The 17815-nt window shown below is 54.0% G+C and overlaps 2 protein-coding genes across 3 annotated transcripts in view; both read right to left on the reverse strand.

The window, feature by feature from the left end:
- LOC125434237 (vasodilator stimulated phosphoprotein) overlaps positions 1-8804 on the reverse strand; it is a 31965-nt gene extending 23161 nt beyond the window's left edge. Inside the window, exon 1 of one of the 2 annotated variants that reach the window (XM_048499338.1) lies at positions 8394-8804. In XM_048499338.1, coding sequence (XP_048355295.1) covers positions 8394-8398 — 5 coding nt within the window. In that variant the 5' untranslated portion in view covers positions 8399-8804. The remainder of the gene's footprint in view (positions 1-8393) is intronic. The other variant, XM_048499337.1, reaches the window with a different exon arrangement.
- Positions 8805-12151: 3347 nt separating this feature from the next.
- Positions 12152-17496, reverse strand: LOC125434245. Its single transcript, XM_048499359.1, has 5 exons — positions 17459-17496; positions 15137-15195; positions 14787-14961; positions 14318-14443; positions 12152-13415 (listed from the first exon to the last, which is right to left on the reverse strand). Exons 2-5 carry the CDS (start codon positions 15154-15156, stop codon positions 13074-13076), a joined length of 663 nt encoding a protein of 220 aa, XP_048355316.1. The 5' UTR covers positions 15157-15195; positions 17459-17496; the 3' UTR covers positions 12152-13073.
- Between the last annotated feature and the right edge of the window lie 319 nt (positions 17497-17815).

Below are 17815 nucleotides of genomic sequence, written 5' to 3' on the forward strand. Positions count from 1 at the left end.
CCATGTTTCTCTAAAAGCATTTCCTCTTGAGAAGCATGCAAGGTGTTGGGACCCCTAAGGATTTTTTTTGGGGGGGGGGGGGTCTTCCAGGTTCCAGTCACCTTGGCAGGGAGGGACCCAGAGGCCTCATCCAAATTTTCCAGAGCTGAGGGAGAATGTCAGTTTGTTTGCACCCAAGAAAAGCAAAGTGCACGCAGGGAAAAAGGCACAGGCCAGAGTGGTGCAGGAACTAAAGTACTGGATCTGGGGATCCAGGTTTGAATCCCTCCTGTGGTCCTGGAAGCTCACCAAGTGACCTTGGGCCAGTCACAGACTCTCAGCATGGCCTACCAACAGGGCTGTTGGAATAATAAAATGGTGGAGAGGAGAACAATGGAAGCGGCTTTGGGTTTGCATGTCACACAACCAAGCCACAGCTCATTCGTGGCACAGGAGCCATGCCACTCTGCCAGGACCCGCCCCCTAGGCACGTGCTCCCGCCCCGCCACGCACACCTGCTTTTCTCTGGACGTTTCTCTTCCTTCTGCTTGGGAGGCTCAGGAGACTTAGAGGGACGACCCAGCCTGCCAAAGGGAAAGCAGACAGCTCTGCCAAAGGAAATGGGGGGGGGGGGGGACCACACCAGGAAGTGGCCCGCTCCAGGGGATTGCATCTTGTGGGGCGAAGCTTGATCCCACCACACGGGCAGGTCTGTGTGGGGCACACTGCAAGCCCACACATTGCAGCGGCTGTTTTCATACCAAAAGACCATCAGGGAAGGCGATGGCCCAAGGAGCCCTCCTGAGTCTGGAAGACGGACAGAGATCCAGGCCAGACCTCTGACCAGCCAAGGGGGAGCCTGCCAAAGCCCCTCCAGACCCCCAGGGAGGTTCCCAAGTATCCGCACCTGATATTCAGAGAAGTCCGTCCTTCTTTGGGTTTGGGTTCAGGTGCTTGCTTAACCTGGGATCTGCCAAAAAGGAGGAAACTCATTTGCTTCACCTCCAGGGAAAGGAGGAGGAGTTGGGATCAATAACCCACAGCGGGCTGGAGGGGGGCAGAGAGAGGTTCTGGGATCCCGACTGGAGATCAAAAAAGGTTCTGGGATCCCGACTGGAGATCAAAAAAGGGGATCTAGCACCGAGGTGAGTGAGAGAGAGAGAGAGAGTGTGTGTGTGTGTGTGAGACATGTCTTCATCCTAATACTGCCCCTCCCCCAAGAGACACATTCTGTGGGTGCTTGATGGCGCTGAGTCACTCACTTCCTGCTTCTACAGCTGTGTCCTGTTCAGGACATCTTGGGAAGAGAGGGAAGGGAGGGCAGCCACTCCCCACCCCGTCCGTCAGTCCCAGAGGCTGAGGTGAAGACGGAGCTGTGCCAGCCCACGGGAACAAGGCTTTTGCACAGCCCAAGCAGCAGAGTCCAGCAAAGATTGTGCGTTCCTGCACGGCAGGGGGGTTGGCTTGATGGCCCTTCTTGGGGTCTCCTCCAACTCTATGATTCTATGACTCTAACACTGGGCAGCCTCCTGCCTGGTTTTGCTCAACCCCCCCCCCCCACTTTGCTGGAAGGGGCAAGCCCCCCCCCGCACACCTTTCAGAGTGACCACTTTTGAAAAAGGCCATAATGCCGCTGCCTTGGATTGCCAGGGGATGCCCAGGGCCCAGCTGAGTCCCGCCCGGCTTCAGTCTGCCCTCCCCAGTTCTCAAGACCTGCTGAGCCAAACAGAAGGTGGCGTGCGAGGTCACAATCCAGAGTGCTCAGAACAAACCCACAGAACTCTGGGATCGAATACCACCTCTATGGGAACTGCCCAGAATGCAGCAGTACAGCTATCATTGGGGATCTAACAAACCCCCAGAACAGGTGCTGAGGCGCGCAAACCCCCAAACTGAATCCTGGCTCTGGAGCTCTCCCCTTAGCTACCACAGACTGCAGATAACTCAGGCCTGAGCAGGACACTGGTGGTGCACATAAGAGCCCACCATGAAATATTCAGTCGATTGGCCACACAAGCAAAGTGGCTACGTGGCACCTTAGCAGAGAGACAGAGGATCCGGTCTTGAGGGCACTGCTTTCGAAGCCCAACATCTCCCAAGAAAGGACAGCCATTCCCAGTCCACAACCAGCAGAGTATGCCCTGGCCATCTTGCATCGCGAGTTCCTACTGGATCCAACACCCTTTTTCAGAAGTTTGCAAGAAAGGCACAAAAACTGCAGCCCCTCCCACGGCCTGTCTCCTGAATATGAAATTCCAAGGTGGGCTGCCTTCAAACACAAAGGTTCCTGAGGTGTTGTGTGTCCTCTCCAGCCCTTGTCTGCACTCTCTCCAAGCTCCTAGCAAGCACCACACCTTGTGGCAACGGGTTCACTCACTCCAGGGGTTACACTACAAACTATAGAACCCTTTTCCTCCAAGAAGGATTTAATGGTTTTTCTATTTGCAGCCGGTGAGCATAAGATAGCTTTGAAAGTGAACTAAAGGTTTGTTGTAAAAACACATTGAGTAATGACTGATGTGTGTGTGGGGGTGGTGGTGGTGGTGATGATGTCTTCTTGAGAAAACTCAGCAATCAAGGAATAAGAGGGGAAGTCCTCCTATGGATTAAAAACTGGTTAAGAAACAGGAAGCAAAGAGTCGGTGTAAATGGGAAGTTGTCACAATGGAGAGATGTTGGGAGTGGTGTCCCCCAAGGATCCGTATTGGGACCAGTGCTCTTTAACCTATTCATAAATGACCTGGAAGTAGGGGTGGGTAGCGTGGTGGCCAAGTTTGCAGATGATACCAAATTATGTAGGGTGGTGAGAACCACAAAGGATTGCGAAGAGCTCCAAGCGGCCCTTGATAAATTAGGTGAGTGGGCTCAGAAATGGCAGATGCTGCAGTTCAATGTAGCAAAGTACGAAGTGAGAATTACATAGGGGCCAAAAAATTGACTTCACATACATGCTACAAGGGTCAGTGATATCAGTCACAGACCAGGAAAGGGATTTGGGAAAAATGCTTGGTTGATAGTTCCATGGGAATGTCAACTCTAATGCATAGCAGCAGCTGTGAAAAAGGCAAACTCTATGCTGGGGATCATTAGGAAAAGGAATTGATAAGCCAGAAGCTACAAGAATTGTCATGCCCATATTATATAAAGCAATTAGATGCGGCCGCACTTAGAGTACTGTGTCCAGTCCTGGTCGCCGCATACAAAAAGGATATTGAGGAGCGAAAAAGGTGCAAAGAGAGAAGGGGCAAGCAAAAAAAAAGGATGAGTTAGAGAGGACTGGAGCGCCTATGAGGGAGAGGGCTGCAGCGTTTGGGACTCTTTAGTTTGGAGAGGAGACGTCTGAGGGGGGATATGATTGAAGTCTATAAAATTATGCATGTGGTAGAAAATGTTGACAGAGAGAAATTTTTCTCTCTTTCTCACAATACTAGAACCAGAGGGCATTCATTGAAAATGCTGGGGGGAAGAATTAGGACTAGTATAAGGAAACACTTCTTCACGCAACGTGTGATTGGTGTTTGGAATATGCTGCCACAGGAGGTGGTGATGGCCACTAACCTGGATAGCTTTAAAAGGGGCTTGGACAGATTTATGGAGGAGAAGTCGATTTATGGCTACCAATCTTGATCCTCTTTGATCTGAGATTGCAAATGCCTTAACAGACCAGGTGATCGGGAGCAACAGCTGCAGAAGGCCATTGCTTTCACCTCCTGCATGTGAGCTCCCAAAGGCACCTGGTGGCTGCGAGTAGCAGAGAGCTGGACTAGATGGACTCTGGTCTGATCCAGCTGGCTTGTTCTTATGTTCTTATATTACTTCTTTCCCTGAAAGTCTGCGTGGTGGACCCACAAATCCACTGCAATCCTGTGAGTGTTTGGGACAGAGACTGCAGTCATGCAGAGTTTAACAGATACACTGACTCCCACACCACAGACACAGTGGGAAAAGGAAGCTGGGAGGATTTACTCGCCTCCTTCCTGCTGGCCGGGTAATCAGCAAACTCTGTGGCTGCCGGCAGCCCCCCTTTCAGACCCATGGCTGGCAAAGAATTCCCAGCTAACACCACAAAGCTCAGCGGCTGGGAAACTAGTAAGAAACCTGGCTAACCAGCATAAATACAACAACAATAAATTTCTCAGTTTTGACAGATGGGAAACTGTGGCACCAAGAAAGTGGGATTCAACCTCTAAAAATAAAGGTTTGCCTGCATACTAAGCTGGTGAAAAAAGCTAAGTATTAAAATCACAGCAAGAATCCTGTAAGTTTAACTATCAGGCTAAAAAATCCTTCCTCTTTAAGGATGCTGCGCTGAAAGTGCATCAAACCCTCCCAGCGCGTTCAGTGAGGCTTTCTGATCTCAGTCTCCCCCCACCCCCCACAGCGCCACCACGCACATCCTTTGGCTCCCCAAACCGCACCTGTGACACCACAAAGCCCCAACAGCCACAGCAGGTGCCGGAGTGTTGAAATACACAATGAGCCTCCCTCCTACTCCCAGACAGCTGGACCACTTGCAGCTGTCCAGAGACACCAGAGAAAAACCTCAAGTAGCAAACAGCATGCAATGGGGAGGGGACTTATTTCCCCCACCGCAGCTGCTGAACCTGTTCACGTCTTGCTTTCCCCCAGCTTTGGCTACCGGGAAAGGCAGGCATCTGTTGCTCTCGCAGCGTGTGGGGAGAGAAGACTGCACGAGCTTGCTCATAGCCACAACTTCCGAGGCTGAAGTAGAGGTGTGAAATATTTGCTTAGCAGCAGGGAGCTGAGTTCCTACAGGTTGCAGGGGACACCCTCTTCACCCCACAGATCTGGTGCTCTGCAGAACTTGGTGCGCCAGGAATCCTGGGTCTTGAAATTTGTTGTCCCTTTGCAGTTTTCTGCATACAACACAAATGCTTTGCCAATCTAATGCCCATACAGCGATCTCCTGGCCAAGGAAGCAGGCCAGAGGGGAAGAAGGTGTCAGACAGCTGAATTCTGGCCTTTGAGGTGAAGGCAACAAAAGTTTGTTTTTAAAAATTCACCAGAGATGGGGTTGAACAGCAGAAGCTCCCCTCCTGCAGATCAGGAACAACAAAGACTCAGTGAGGCCAGATGCAGCCAAAGGCAGAAAGGGAACCACCATGCAGGGCCGGCCTTTTACGCCAGCCCTGCGGATTCCGGCTGCTCCCAGCTCACTCCAGCCCCACTAAAAACTCTCCCCAAAAGCCACCCCTGAGGACATTCAGGAGCCTGGCACGGGGACACCACAGTCAGAGTTCCACCCCCAGATGCACTTTTCAAAAGTTATAGAAATTCCTTAAAAACATTGGACATTTAAACACTCAGCTGGGATACTGCTAAGCTTTTCCACAGAGAAGTACAACGTGTTGTGAAAGGCCTCCTGAGCAGAGGACTGGAACACAGAACTCGCAGCATCCATTTGTGTGTGTTTTCAAAGGCTCTAGATAGGATCTGAGGGAAAAGTAACTTTCTGTCCAAGTAAACTTGTAGGTACAAGTACTGAGTCAGATTCTTGATACAGAGAAGAAAAGGCCTCCTCGGCACGGGTGAACCAGCCCGGCTTCTGCACAGGAAATCTGCCTCCCCAATTTTGTTTAGAATCCTTTGGGAATGCAGAGAAGCCCTGGGCTACAGGAGATCCAGGACAAGTCACCTTTTGAAACAGTCTCCACAGTGCTCTTAGAAACCCCAGCTAAGAAGACAGGTCCTCTACTGTTGCCCAGGCCTATCTTGTACAGAACTCCCCGCCACTAGAAATAACAAAGGGCAGCGATTTAGATAGGCTCAAAAAGGGGATATTCACAAAGTAGAGATCTATTAACAGTTAATGGCTATGGGGCCTTAGTGGAACCTCCATGATCAGAGGCAGTGTATCTCACAGTGCCAGCAGTTAAGGAGGCTTCTAGCAGGCTTCCCACAGTTTCTGCATGGTTGCTGTGGAACACAGGAAGTGAGACAAGATGGATCCACTGCCTGTTCTGTTAGGCCAGGTGTCCAACTCTGGTGCTTCAGATGTTCATGGACTACAATGCACATCAGCCAATCAGCCATGCCAGCTGGGGCTGATGGGAATTGTAGTCCATGAACACCTGAAGCGCCAGAGTTGGACACCCCTGTGTTAGGCTCTCCAGGCACTGAGTCACACCGCAGGCAAACTGACTGAAACTCGTGGGTCCCTTCCCCATTGTCTGAGAAGAGCCAGGATAATCCACTGCTTTCCGCAGGCCCTTTCAGTGCTTGCTGAGCCCGGGACCACCACCCCTGGGCACGCAGGCTCACAGCGAAGCACAAGGCAGTTAACAATGTAAGCACAGGGGTCCCTGCCCCAAGGAGCCTACGGTCAGACGGAGTGTGTGGCTCTAAGGAGAGGGCAGAGGATAAGGCAAGAGAGAGCAGCCCAGGTGTTGGCAGACGAGACCCCCCTCCTGCATTGCTTGCAAAGGTCTGCCACTTGGAAAACCCCATGCTGCCTCCTCCTCCTCAGACAGCTGTGTGAGCAAGGAGGAGGGCAAAGAGATCCTCATCCAGAGACTGCCCCCCCCCCCCCGGCAGCCGTTGCCTTTCGACATCCACAGATGAGAAACAGCAGCAGCGCCCTGCACACACACACACACACACACACACAGAGTGGGGAAGGGACCCCACAGGCTCATTCACTAGCACCTATACAGAAAGGCTAGCAGAAGCGACTCCAGCAGACAGAAGCCAACCAACACACTTGAGGTCCAGGGGCCGGCAGGGCTCCTCTTCCGCCTTGCATTCAGTGCTGCTCTTAGGACTGGGAGCCTGCGGGCTGGGATTGTTTAGCAACTTAATTATTACGCAGCCCTTGAGTGGCTGTATAAGTAATGAATTTTATTTATGTATTACTGATTTAAGGCCCAGGTGAAGCGGTGCCCGAGCATCCAGCCTCACTGTTTCTAAATATATTTTATTTTTATTTCATTTTACCCCACAGCCGCTTTCAACATTCTCATCTCCTCCACTGCATCTTCACAAAGACCCTGCAAGGTAGGCTAGGGAGAGAGTGTGTGGCCACATAGTGAGCTTCCATGGCCAAAGGGGATTCGAACTCAAGTCACCCAGATCCTACGCACTCCGGCTCTCAAATTCCTTCTTCGTGTAGCTCACCCCATTTGATTTTGGCTCGTTTAGGAAATGCAGGAGATGAGTGAAGTGCAGAGAGGCCCGTTGGGGGAGGGGGGACTTGAAAGAGGAAAGGGGCGGGGCGGGACACAGTCAAGGTGGAGAAGGGCACATCCGGTGACTTGGGGGCCGACAGTTGGAAAAGCAGGTCGAAGGTCCCCGAACAAGCAACTCCCCCCCCCCCGCCTTTAATTCCAACAGGCAGGAGTGGGAGACCCCAGGTCTATTTTGATGCCATCCTTTGGAGTCCAAACCCCTTCCTCTTGACCCCAAAGGAGACAGAAAAGCGGGGCCAGAAGCTGGGGGGAAGGGGAAAGCACTCTACGCATGCTCAGGGGCTTCAACCTGGCTCCCGTTTAAGTTCTGCTACGGATTGGGGGAGGGGCACAAAGAGTTCGAGGAGAGGAAATCGGGGGGAGGGGGGGGTGCAAGTTCACACGCAGCCCCGGAAGGCTGAGAGCCCCACGTACAGTTCAGGCGCCAAAGCATTCTCCTGTCTGGCTGCGGAGGTGCGTGTTAGGGCGGATCTGGGCCGAGTCACCCAGAACCCTTCTCCGGAGTGGGGGGCATCTGTTCGGGCCCAGGGTGCTGGCACAAAGATCTCTGGGGCGGTGCTTGGGCGGGGAGGGAGGAGTCATTCAGCCGCCCCCACCCCAGAGTGTCCAGGCCCGTGGGATCAGCTCAACCCGCTCCCCACATATGGGGGGGCTCTTCTCCCTCCTGCAGCTCCACCCCCCCCCCGCGCAGTCCTAACGATTAAAGCACTTCCTATATTTGGACAGGATCCCCCCACCCCCACCCTCTCTCCGACCTTGCAGGTGAGGGGCCCGCCCCCTGCTGGTGCATCACCCCCGACAGCACCCTCCCCCCGGGCCTGTCCGGAGAACTCCGCGCCCGTCCCGAGTGCCTAAAGCGGGGCAGGAGCTGCAGGACGGAGCCACGGACCGGACTCCGAAGGGGAGAGAGACCCCTCCCCTTGCTTGGGGGTGGGGGGAGCCCCCCCGCCCTCCTCCTCCTCCTCCTCTTTGGTGGCTCCGAGGACTCCCGCACAATCCCCTCGCCGCCTCTCCCCGGCCAGCGCCCCCTCCCTTCCTCCCTTCCTTTCTCCCGGCGCCTTCGGGGGCGGGGGGGGGGCGGCCTTGGCTGCCACGTGAAACCTCCCCGCCGGCCGGAGGGGCCTCGCAGCAGCCCACCCACCCGCCCGCCCCCTCGCCGTTCGCCCACCCCCCAGGCCCGGCGCCCCGGCCGGGGTTGGCAGTCCTGACCTCATGTTGTCTGCCGGCTCGGTGCGCGGCGCTGCAGCCGCCTCGGGGCTGGGCGGGGTCGGGCGGGCGCGGCCGCTGCTGCGGGGTCGGCTCGCAGGTTGCCTCGGCTCGGCTCTGCCCCGGCGGGCTCGGAGGGCGCGTTGCTGCCGCTGCTGCCGCTGCTGCTCCGGTTCCTGCCGCCGCCGCCGCCGCCGCCGCTGCTCAAGCCGCCGCCGCCGGGCCGCCCCTCCTGGGCGCGCCGCCTCCCGCTTCCTCCTTCCTGCGCGCTTCCCTCCGGCTCGGCTGTGGCCGGCCCGCCCCGCCACCTAACTGGGCCCTCCTGGGCCGCCGGGCGCTCATCCCCGCCGTGGCCGCCCGTGGCCGCCGCCGCCCGGCTCCGTGGCCGCCCCCTCCACAATGCCCCGCTCCGGCGCCTCTTAAAAGGGGCGCGCCGCCGGCGCCTTAAAAGGGGCGGGGGTCTGGCGGGCGGGCGGGGGGCGCACCCGGTGGGCCCCACCCCTCGAGTCCCCAACTGACCCGGCGGCGGCGGCGGCGGCGGCGGCTCGGCCTGATGCATGCAGCAGCGAGAGAGCTTCTCGGTGGCGCTCATCGGGTTGCCGACCTCCCTGTGGGACCGGGAGCCCTCCTGGAATTGCAAGGGCTCTCCAGACGGCAGCGATCGAATCCCGTGGAGGGAAAGCAGTGGGGGGCTCTATGGCGGCTCAGACCCCCGCAAACCTCTCCCGACATCCCTCTCTTCCATTTAATCCTAACAACAACCCTGTGTGTTGAGCTAAAGCAGAGAGCGTGGGACTGGCCCGTGGTCACCTGGAACAGGCTTTCAAATCTGGGGCTCCCAGACCCTAAACTGATGCTCTAACCCAGTGTTTTCCAACCTTTTCGATGTCAGGGTACCCTTGACCTCACTCTTCATATCTCACGGTACCCCCGCCATCCTCCCCCCGCCCCACCTTCCCCTCCCAAGATGAAGGGAAGCACGGAGGGTGGGAAGTGGCTGCTGACCTTGTGGCAGGCCCCGCCCCCTGGGCCAGCTCCATATCCTTGCTGGTGCCGGCAGGAGACACTGCAAAAGTGTGGGGGCCGGTAGCATTGCTGCGGTACCCCTGGGACATGCTCACGGCACCCCAGGGTACCAGAGAACCCTGGTTGGGAATCGCTGCTCTAACCACTATCACACACTGGCTGTCATCTCCAGAGTATATAAAAGAGTTCCTTTGGAGGAAATGGCTGCTTTGGAGGGTTACACCTCCTGGGGGTCCCTCTCATGTAAGATCGTGTATCTTGGCTCCATGGCCCGAACAGAGGGAATCACCATTGGATCACAGCAGCCAGAGAAAGTTCACCTACTAGGGCAGCGTGATCTCCTAGAATGGGCATAGAACAATAAAATTGGAAGAGACCACAAAGGTCATCAAGTCAAGCCCCCTGCAATGCAGGACCACATCATCAAAGCAGAGGCAGATGCAGTGGTGCTGCATTGGGAGAATGAACAAGATCTGCTGCTCTAAAGACCAAGGTCCGCCTGCTCACCTCCATTGTGATCCCGACAGCCATTCATGGTAGCGAGACCTGGAAGACATCAACGAGTATCAACAACAGGCTTGACTTCTTCCAACAGAAGCGCCTGTTGTGATGACCACATCACTAACAAAGAGGTGGTCCGAAGGAGCCGCACGTGCAAACTCCATACTGTCATTGCACACAGAAGACTTCGGCTGGCCGGCCGGCCACGTCCTTCCCATGGAGAATGGTCGGTCAGATTCCAAAGATGGCAATGAGATGGATACCTCCTGATGCCAACTGACAGGGAGGACGCCCCTGAAACACCTGGAGGAGAACATTCGAGCAAGACCTGGAGGCACTGAGTATGGTGTGGGAAGAGGCTGAAACGCTCGCCCGAGACCCGAACTGCTGGAGAGCACTTGTTGCCCGATATGCTACTTAGCAGAGGAGGATCTAACTAAGATTTGAACCTTGTGAGTTGATTTTGTATCTGCTGTGAGTTTTTGTTGTGCGTTTTCCGGCCTGTGTGACGGGTGAAAACTGCCAGGCCACAGTCACATAACCCGGAAAAACCACAAAAGCCAGTTGACAATACAAATACTCAACAAGCAAGCAGCTCTTTGCTTGATCAGACCAAGGATCTGTCTGGTCCAGCTACAGGCCCTCTAAGAGGTATATTTAGAGATATACTTCATTTGAACCTGGAGGGTCTAGGGAGCTGCCTAAGAAGGCACTGGATTAGATCGTGCCCAACAAAGTAGGCTGGGGTCCTTTGTGATCATCCAGAGACCCCACAAACAAAACCCTGTTCCTATTGCCCCATTGCAACTGGTATTCAGAGGTATATTGCTTCTGTACATGGGGGATCTATTCATGAATCAGAACTAACAGCCACAGACAGCTCCCTCCTCATGGATCTGAAAAACTGGCCATAGAGAGCAACTACTGCGGGGGGGGGGGGGGGGGGGTTCATGCTTGCATCCTTCCTGCTTTATCCAACTGGATGAAGTTGGCCTCTGTGTTCAGAAAAGGCTGTTGGACTGAAAGAACCTTTGACCTGATCCACTAGGACTCATTTTCTGTTCTAAAGTCCTCAAACAAGTTGCCATCAGCACATCTTGTAGCAATGAGTTCCACAGGTTAAACTGCATGGCAAATCAAGCTCTTGCACAGCATCTCTTCACTGTGATGAAGTTTGCACTGGAGAATTTCCTGGTGGATTGGGCTCCTTGATAATTAACAGGGCAGAAGGAGGCAGGATTGCCATTTGAATTATTGCTCTCAGGCTGGACACAACTTTCTGTATCACAGGCCAGTGGGGGGGGGGGGGGGGGTTCTATTTGTCAGCTGCATCCCCATCCAATTTTTTGCCTAAAGCCTGTAGCTGATCCTCTTTCTCCCACCCCAACACAACCCCTCACATATCTGAAATGACTCCCCTTGAAATAACACAAATCATGATTGCACAAACAGCTTGGGGTTTAATAAAGGAGATGAAAGGCGCGTACCAAAAGCATATATCCTCCCCCTCTAGCAATTGATTAAAGCGCCTTTGTAGAGGATAGAATGTGGGGCGAATCAACGCCCAGAAGCTGCCCCACCATGTCCACCCCCTCCCCCAATTCCTTTGTCATCTGCTGAATGCCAATTTGGGAACTTGGGGACATCTGCACACACAAAACCCAGCATGAGGCCCACCCTTCAGTTTCCAGAGAGGACTTCAGCTTTCAATTAAAAGAGAACCCAAGCAGCTAGACCTTATGGCCATGCAACTGGGGCCTGGACAGATGGTGTGGATGCAGGCTGGGAAGCTCAGCAGGCTCCCCCCGGTGGACAGAGCAGAACTTCCTGGCTCTCCAGCCTCCTTGCCGCTTTCGCAGTAAAAAGCTGGTGCTGGTGCCAAGGGATGGCTCCGGCAGGGAGCATTCAGGAGAGCTGAATTCAGATCCCCACACTGCCATGGAAACTCAATGGACCAGTCACACAGTCTCAGCTTGGCCTACCTGACAGGATAAAAGGGAGGAGAATGAGAAGAATAATTTGGATTTATATCTCCCCTTTCTCTCCTTCAAGGAGACTCAAAGGAGTTTACAATCTTCTTTTCCTTCCCCCATCCCCACAACAAACACCCTGTGAGGTAGGTGAGGCTGAGAGAGCTCCGAAGAACTATGACTAGCCCAAGGTCACCCAGCTGGCATGTGTTAGAGTGCACAGGCTAATCTGAATTCCCCAGATAAGCTCCACAGATCAAGTGCCAGAGTGGGGAATCAAACTGCAGTTCTCCAGATTAGAGTGCACCTGCTCTTAACCACTATGCCACTGCTGCTCCGTTAGCCACTTTGGGGTCTCCATCAGGGAGCAAGGAGGAATGCAAAGGAAGCCAATAAAAACAAAAACATATGGTACAAATTATGTATTATAAGCAAGTCTACACAGATTAATTAATGTCATGAAACCCATCTCTTGGGGTACTTTGATGCTGAAGGAAGAAATTGGAATGTGGGGAAACTAAAAAAAAAAATGGCCCGGAGGCAAGAAGGGAGTGCTTGTGTTGCTCTAGACACAGCAGCAGCAGCAACAGCATAACTTGAACCTGGAGCTCCAAGCAGCAATTTAAAGACCTGCCCCAGGTGTGCAGGCTGTATACACCTAGCCATATGCTGTATACACCTAGCCATGTCCAGCCAGTCACAGGAACCACATGCTGTGCACTGGTGGGTGAGACTAGGGCCTGGCCAGCGAAGCCCCGTGTGGCTCCCTGCCTCCTCTGTTTGTATTGTGGGAGGGGAGGCTGGATCTGCCCTGGGGAGTTGGCTCTTTGAGAATATTAATCACTCAGCTCAACTCTGGCTGCTGAAGGGCCTGAAACCCTTCCCTGCATTTGTGCCAGCCTAATTCCAATATTTGCATGTGATTAAAGATGGCCCCAATCCATGGTCTCTATCCCCACTCCCTTCCCCTTCCCTATCCACGCAGGACCAGTGGTAATCCCTTCTCTCAACTTTTTAAACCACGATGGTAAGAAGAATGAAGAGTCCACAAGAGCCAATAGGACAAGAGCATCTCTAACACTTGCCAATCACAAAAGCAGCAAAGTAGTCAATAAGACTGTCCTTTCCTTCGCCATCCAATTGGCTGCCTGGTGAGAAGTTCCCAGAAGGCAAGCCAATCATGGCCCTATCTTGAGTGCACTCTGAGGAAGAGAGCTTGGTGTGGGGCCAGCTGAACTTCCTCCATCTTGACTTCACTCTGGGGCTCAGGGCAGCTGCTAAACAAGACCTTGGCATGGTTTGGGAAGCCGGGTTGGCTCAGGTTGAGCCGGCAGGGCTGAGAGCCCAAGTTCAGGACCACCAAAATACCAGAACAGGTGCCAGGGCGGAGAAAAGCAAAGATGTCTTCAGATGGACTGGTGAAGGGGAGAGCGGCAAAGCTGGCACCTTGCAATGCAAATGAACTTGCATGGAGTGGCAAAAGGGAGCGGTAGAGAGTAGTAAGAGGGTGCCCATTTGTGGCCGGCTTCTGCAAGAGACAGATAAGAAAAAGAGAATTTCAACTGAGGAAGGAAGAGAACGTCATCAGAACCAAGAGCTGTGAACAGCAGGGGTGCGAAAGCTCACCAAAAAAGTGTGGACGCCAGCTCCGTTCATTACAGGGGGATTTGCACAGGAGAGCTTTCTCATGGGTGGTGCTTTCTGTGGAAAGATTCCGGCTGCCTGTAAAGCCTGAATTCGAGTCCTGAACCCGGTGAGCAGCTGTGTCTGATGGTGCATTCAGGGGCCAGCCAAACCGCCTCTGAAGGCCCACAAGTGGGGCACAGAGGGCAGAGTGCCCCACCAATTACCCCTCCAACACTGGCATTCAGGGGTTCCTGCCTCTGAATGTGGAAGCTCCACTTTGTCAGGGTGGCAGGCAGCCCTTGATAGAGTCCTCTCCATCCATCCATCCATCCATCCATCCATCCATCCATCCATCCATCCATCCATCCATCCATCCATCCATCCATCCATCCATCCATCCATCCATCCATCCATCCATCCATCCATCCATCCATCCATCCATCCATCCATCCATCCATGCATCCGCCTGGCCCCCACTTAAATCCATCTAACTGAGTGGCTGTCAGTGGCCCTAAGTGAGGAGGTGAGGGAGGAAGTCTGTGCTTTTGTCTGTTCCAGATCAAAACTCTTTGCTAAATTTAGATAAATTCCTTAAACTGTAAATGGAGACATTCAAAAAATGATTTAAAAAGGAAACTGTGAGATTTTATTAAACTCAAATTCTGATACCAAAATGGCATGGTCCAGACTTCTGGATGAGAGGGAATGCCTCCCCCCCCCCCCAAAAAAAACCCTGCCTATCCCAGAACTCTGCTTTTGCACCACTCCAAATATTTGACCAGGGACTAGTGTTTATTTACTCACCATGGTACTGCCCAGTGGAACTGGAGATCCTTCTCCACCTTGCAAGAGGGGTATTCCAGGAAGACTGAACAGTAGAACACCAAGTGTCTCCCCCAAATCTGCAGTCAGTGGGAGCCCCCTGGCCACCTAAGAGAGCAAGGAGAGAAGGCACATGTGCACAGAAACTGGGCCCTTCTCCTCCTCCCCTCCCCCACCTTTTCTTAAAACTGCCACCTGCACAATGTTGCCAGTTCTTTGGCTTCAAAGCTGCAGCTGCTTTTTTCATCCTGAAGACTACTGGGAGGTCCCTGTCGCCCCTCATCTTCCTCCTCCTCCATTGGCCTCGCCCCCCCCCTCGCCGTGGCCTTTAATTCCCACAAATATACCCCCACCCTCCAAGACAGCCCCCCTCCTCTGCACAAGCGACAGGATGCTAACTAGTTTGCTCCATTATGAAGCGCCACAGAGATGCCTGAGGCCCCCCGCTCACCGTCCAGCCGGGCCACGGTCTTCCGGGGTTCTGCAAGGCCGCCCTCACCCGCCGGGTCAGGGCACTGGCTGTCAGATTCGCCTTGCTTCCTGGCAGGTTGCAGGCGAGGATGACCCTGCTTGGCACCCAGTGGGAAATGTTGCAGGTTTCGCTCTGGTCCCAAACCATCAGGACTCTGCGGGGGATTGGCAAATGCACAACCTTCCACACAAGCTGATGCTCCAGCTCCCAATGCTCTGTTTGACCACCACCACCACCCCGGGACCCCACAGCACAAGGGCTGGGAAAGGGGGAATTTGGAAGTAGCGGGATACTCCCCCCACCCACTCCCCAAGATCTCAAATGCTCACCTCTCCTGGTCTGGATCCATCCCTCTCTGTCTGCCCAGGTCGCTCCAGGCATTCAGGACCTGCAATCATAGGCCACACCTTGAAATTCAGGCCCAGGCTAGCTTTTGACCCAAGGGCCAAACTGCATGGTGAGGGGGGGGGATGTTCTTGGCCAGACACCCTGGGAGCAAACCACCCCCCCCCCCCCAGCTCTCTGCGTTCTGTCTGGCCGGTCTGCAGGTCAGGAGGGGTGCGGCAGGCACTTCCCTCCCAAACCACCAGGCTGCCAGCATCTCTGGGGCTCAGCCCAGTGGCTGGGTGAGAGAACCAGTCCTGTCTGCTGTCTGATGTCCGGCATGAGGGACGCCTGCTGGCAGCGGCTGGCCAGGCAAGCGATGCTCAGCACTGAGCTCCCCCCCCCCCCCCCCCCCCCCACACCATTGGAAGTGGAAGCACAGCAGAATGTTGAACTGGACCCCAGCCTTAAATTGTGCACCTGCCCCTGAATTCCTCCACGTGGAATCCAGGGGCATCGTTTGACTGTGCAGAGGCGGGGCTTCTGGGGTAGGACTCTGGGCTGCCTGGGGCCCCACCCCCCACATTGCCAGTGCACAATTCCAGATGGAAAAATTCCTGGGGATTTGGAGGTGAGTTTGGGAAGGGCAGAGAAGAAGAGGAGGAGGAGGAAGAGTTTGGATGTATACCCCCTTTCTCTCCTGCAAGAAGACTCAAAGGGGCTGACAATCTCCTTTCCATCCCCCCCACCAAACAAACACCCTGTGAGGTGGGTGGGGCTGAGAGAGCTCCGAAGAGCTAGGACTAGCCCAAGGTCACCCAGCTGGTGTGTGTTGGGGTGCATAGGCTAATCTAGTTCCCCAGATAAGCCTCCACAGCTCAAGTGGCAGGGCTGGTTCTCCAGAGTAGAGTGCACCTACTCACAACGACTACGCCACTGCTGCTCAGCCGGGATGTGATGCCAAAGAGTCCATTCCCCAAACCTGCAATTTTCTCTGGGGAAACTGATCCTCAGAGATCTGTTGTGACCCCAGGAGTCCTCTGGATCCCACCTGGATGCTGCCAAGCCAGCAAGCATTGGTCCTGGCTCACACATTCCCAATCATAAACGCACATTAAAAATCCTCCTTTGCTTCTACATGCCTATTAAGCAGGCACCTTCCTGTCTCTTAAGATAAGTCGAGGATGCTGTGCTCAGAACACTGTCACAGGTGTGGGTGCCACATGACTGAACAGCCCCCCCCCACCCATACTGAAGTTGCCAGAGATGAGAAACTGCAATGCAGTTTTGGACACACAGACAAACAGACACAGACACAAACACACAGATCTTATCCATTAACAGCAGTGATGTAGGAATATATTTTTATGGGAGGGTTCGGGGGTGGTGCCACGCCTCCCCAAGACCCGCCCCCGGCCTCAGTGCTTATAAAACCAGCTTTCCGAGGCCAAAGACGGCAGACTCCCCTGCCCCCCCCCTCACCGGCTGGGCTCCCCACTGGCAGCCAGCAGTCCCTTCTGCCCTCCCCTCTGGGCAGAGGCGTAACTAGGGAAAATGGAACCCGGTGCAAAATCTGAGTTTTGCGACCCCCTCCCCCATGGGTGGCCACTGTGATGCTGGAATCCACCCCCAAACTGCATCACTTTCAATGGTGTTTAAACTAGGGAGACCAGATTCTCCTTTTAAATCCACCTTAAAGGGAGAATCTGGGGTCCCCAGTTAAAACAACATTGAAAGTGATGCTGCTTGGGGGTGGATTCTCCCCCACCCTGAAACAACATCACTTTCAATGTTTAAACTGGGGACCTCAGATTCTCCCTTTAAATCCATGCCGAAGGGGGTGGATTTAAAAGGAGAATCTGGGGAAATTTGGGGGGTGCCTGCTTTCAGTGGTGCAATTGTTAAGCTAGCAGCACCAAACTTTCAGGGTATCTTTAGAAGACTCTCCTAATGATACCACCCAGGTTTGGTGAAGTTTGGCTCAGGAGGTCCAAAGTTATGGACCCTCAAAGGTGTAGCCCCCATCTTCTATTAGCTCCCATTGGAAACAATGGGGGATGGGGCACCCCCTTTGGGAGTCCATAGCTTTGGACCCCCAAACCAAACCTCACCAAACCTGGGTGCTATCATCAGGAGAGTCTCCCAACAAGTCCCTGAAAATTTGGTGCTGGTACCCTAAAAACTGTGCCCCCTGCACGTCAAAAACTGAAAAAACACTAAAGAAATACAAAAAAAACCACAAACGGGGTGGCGCTTCAGACATGTAATGGGGGAGTTAAACCCGAGAACCCTCCCTTACCTACATCCTTGATTGACAGTGTACTTACTACATCCAGACGCCAGGGGGGGTCCTTGGCCACCAGGAATCCATTCACTCCTTGGGCCTGCCAGAACTGCAGCGCTCCCTGCAGGAGAAGACAGAAAAGTAGTATGCCGGAGCGATGTGGGACACAGAGTCAGGGGTCACCCGTAGAACATGTCACATTGGAACATGCAGGGCCTAATCTGAGCTCTGAGCACAGAGCCCTCTGAGCATGCACAGAGCAAAGTCTTCCTCAGCCAGCCTCTCTACATCTGGGTCCAGGGCCAATCTGCCAAGCAGGTTCCAACTGGCTTGTTTTAGAAATTAAGCAAAGAGCATCATCTTGCAGACAAACATCTCTCCCCTCCCTGAGGAAACAGAA

Source organism: Sphaerodactylus townsendi, linkage group LG06 (assembly GCF_021028975.2).
Source record: "Sphaerodactylus townsendi isolate TG3544 linkage group LG06, MPM_Stown_v2.3, whole genome shotgun sequence".
In the NCBI taxonomy this organism is placed as follows: domain Eukaryota; kingdom Metazoa; phylum Chordata; class Lepidosauria; order Squamata; family Sphaerodactylidae; genus Sphaerodactylus; species Sphaerodactylus townsendi.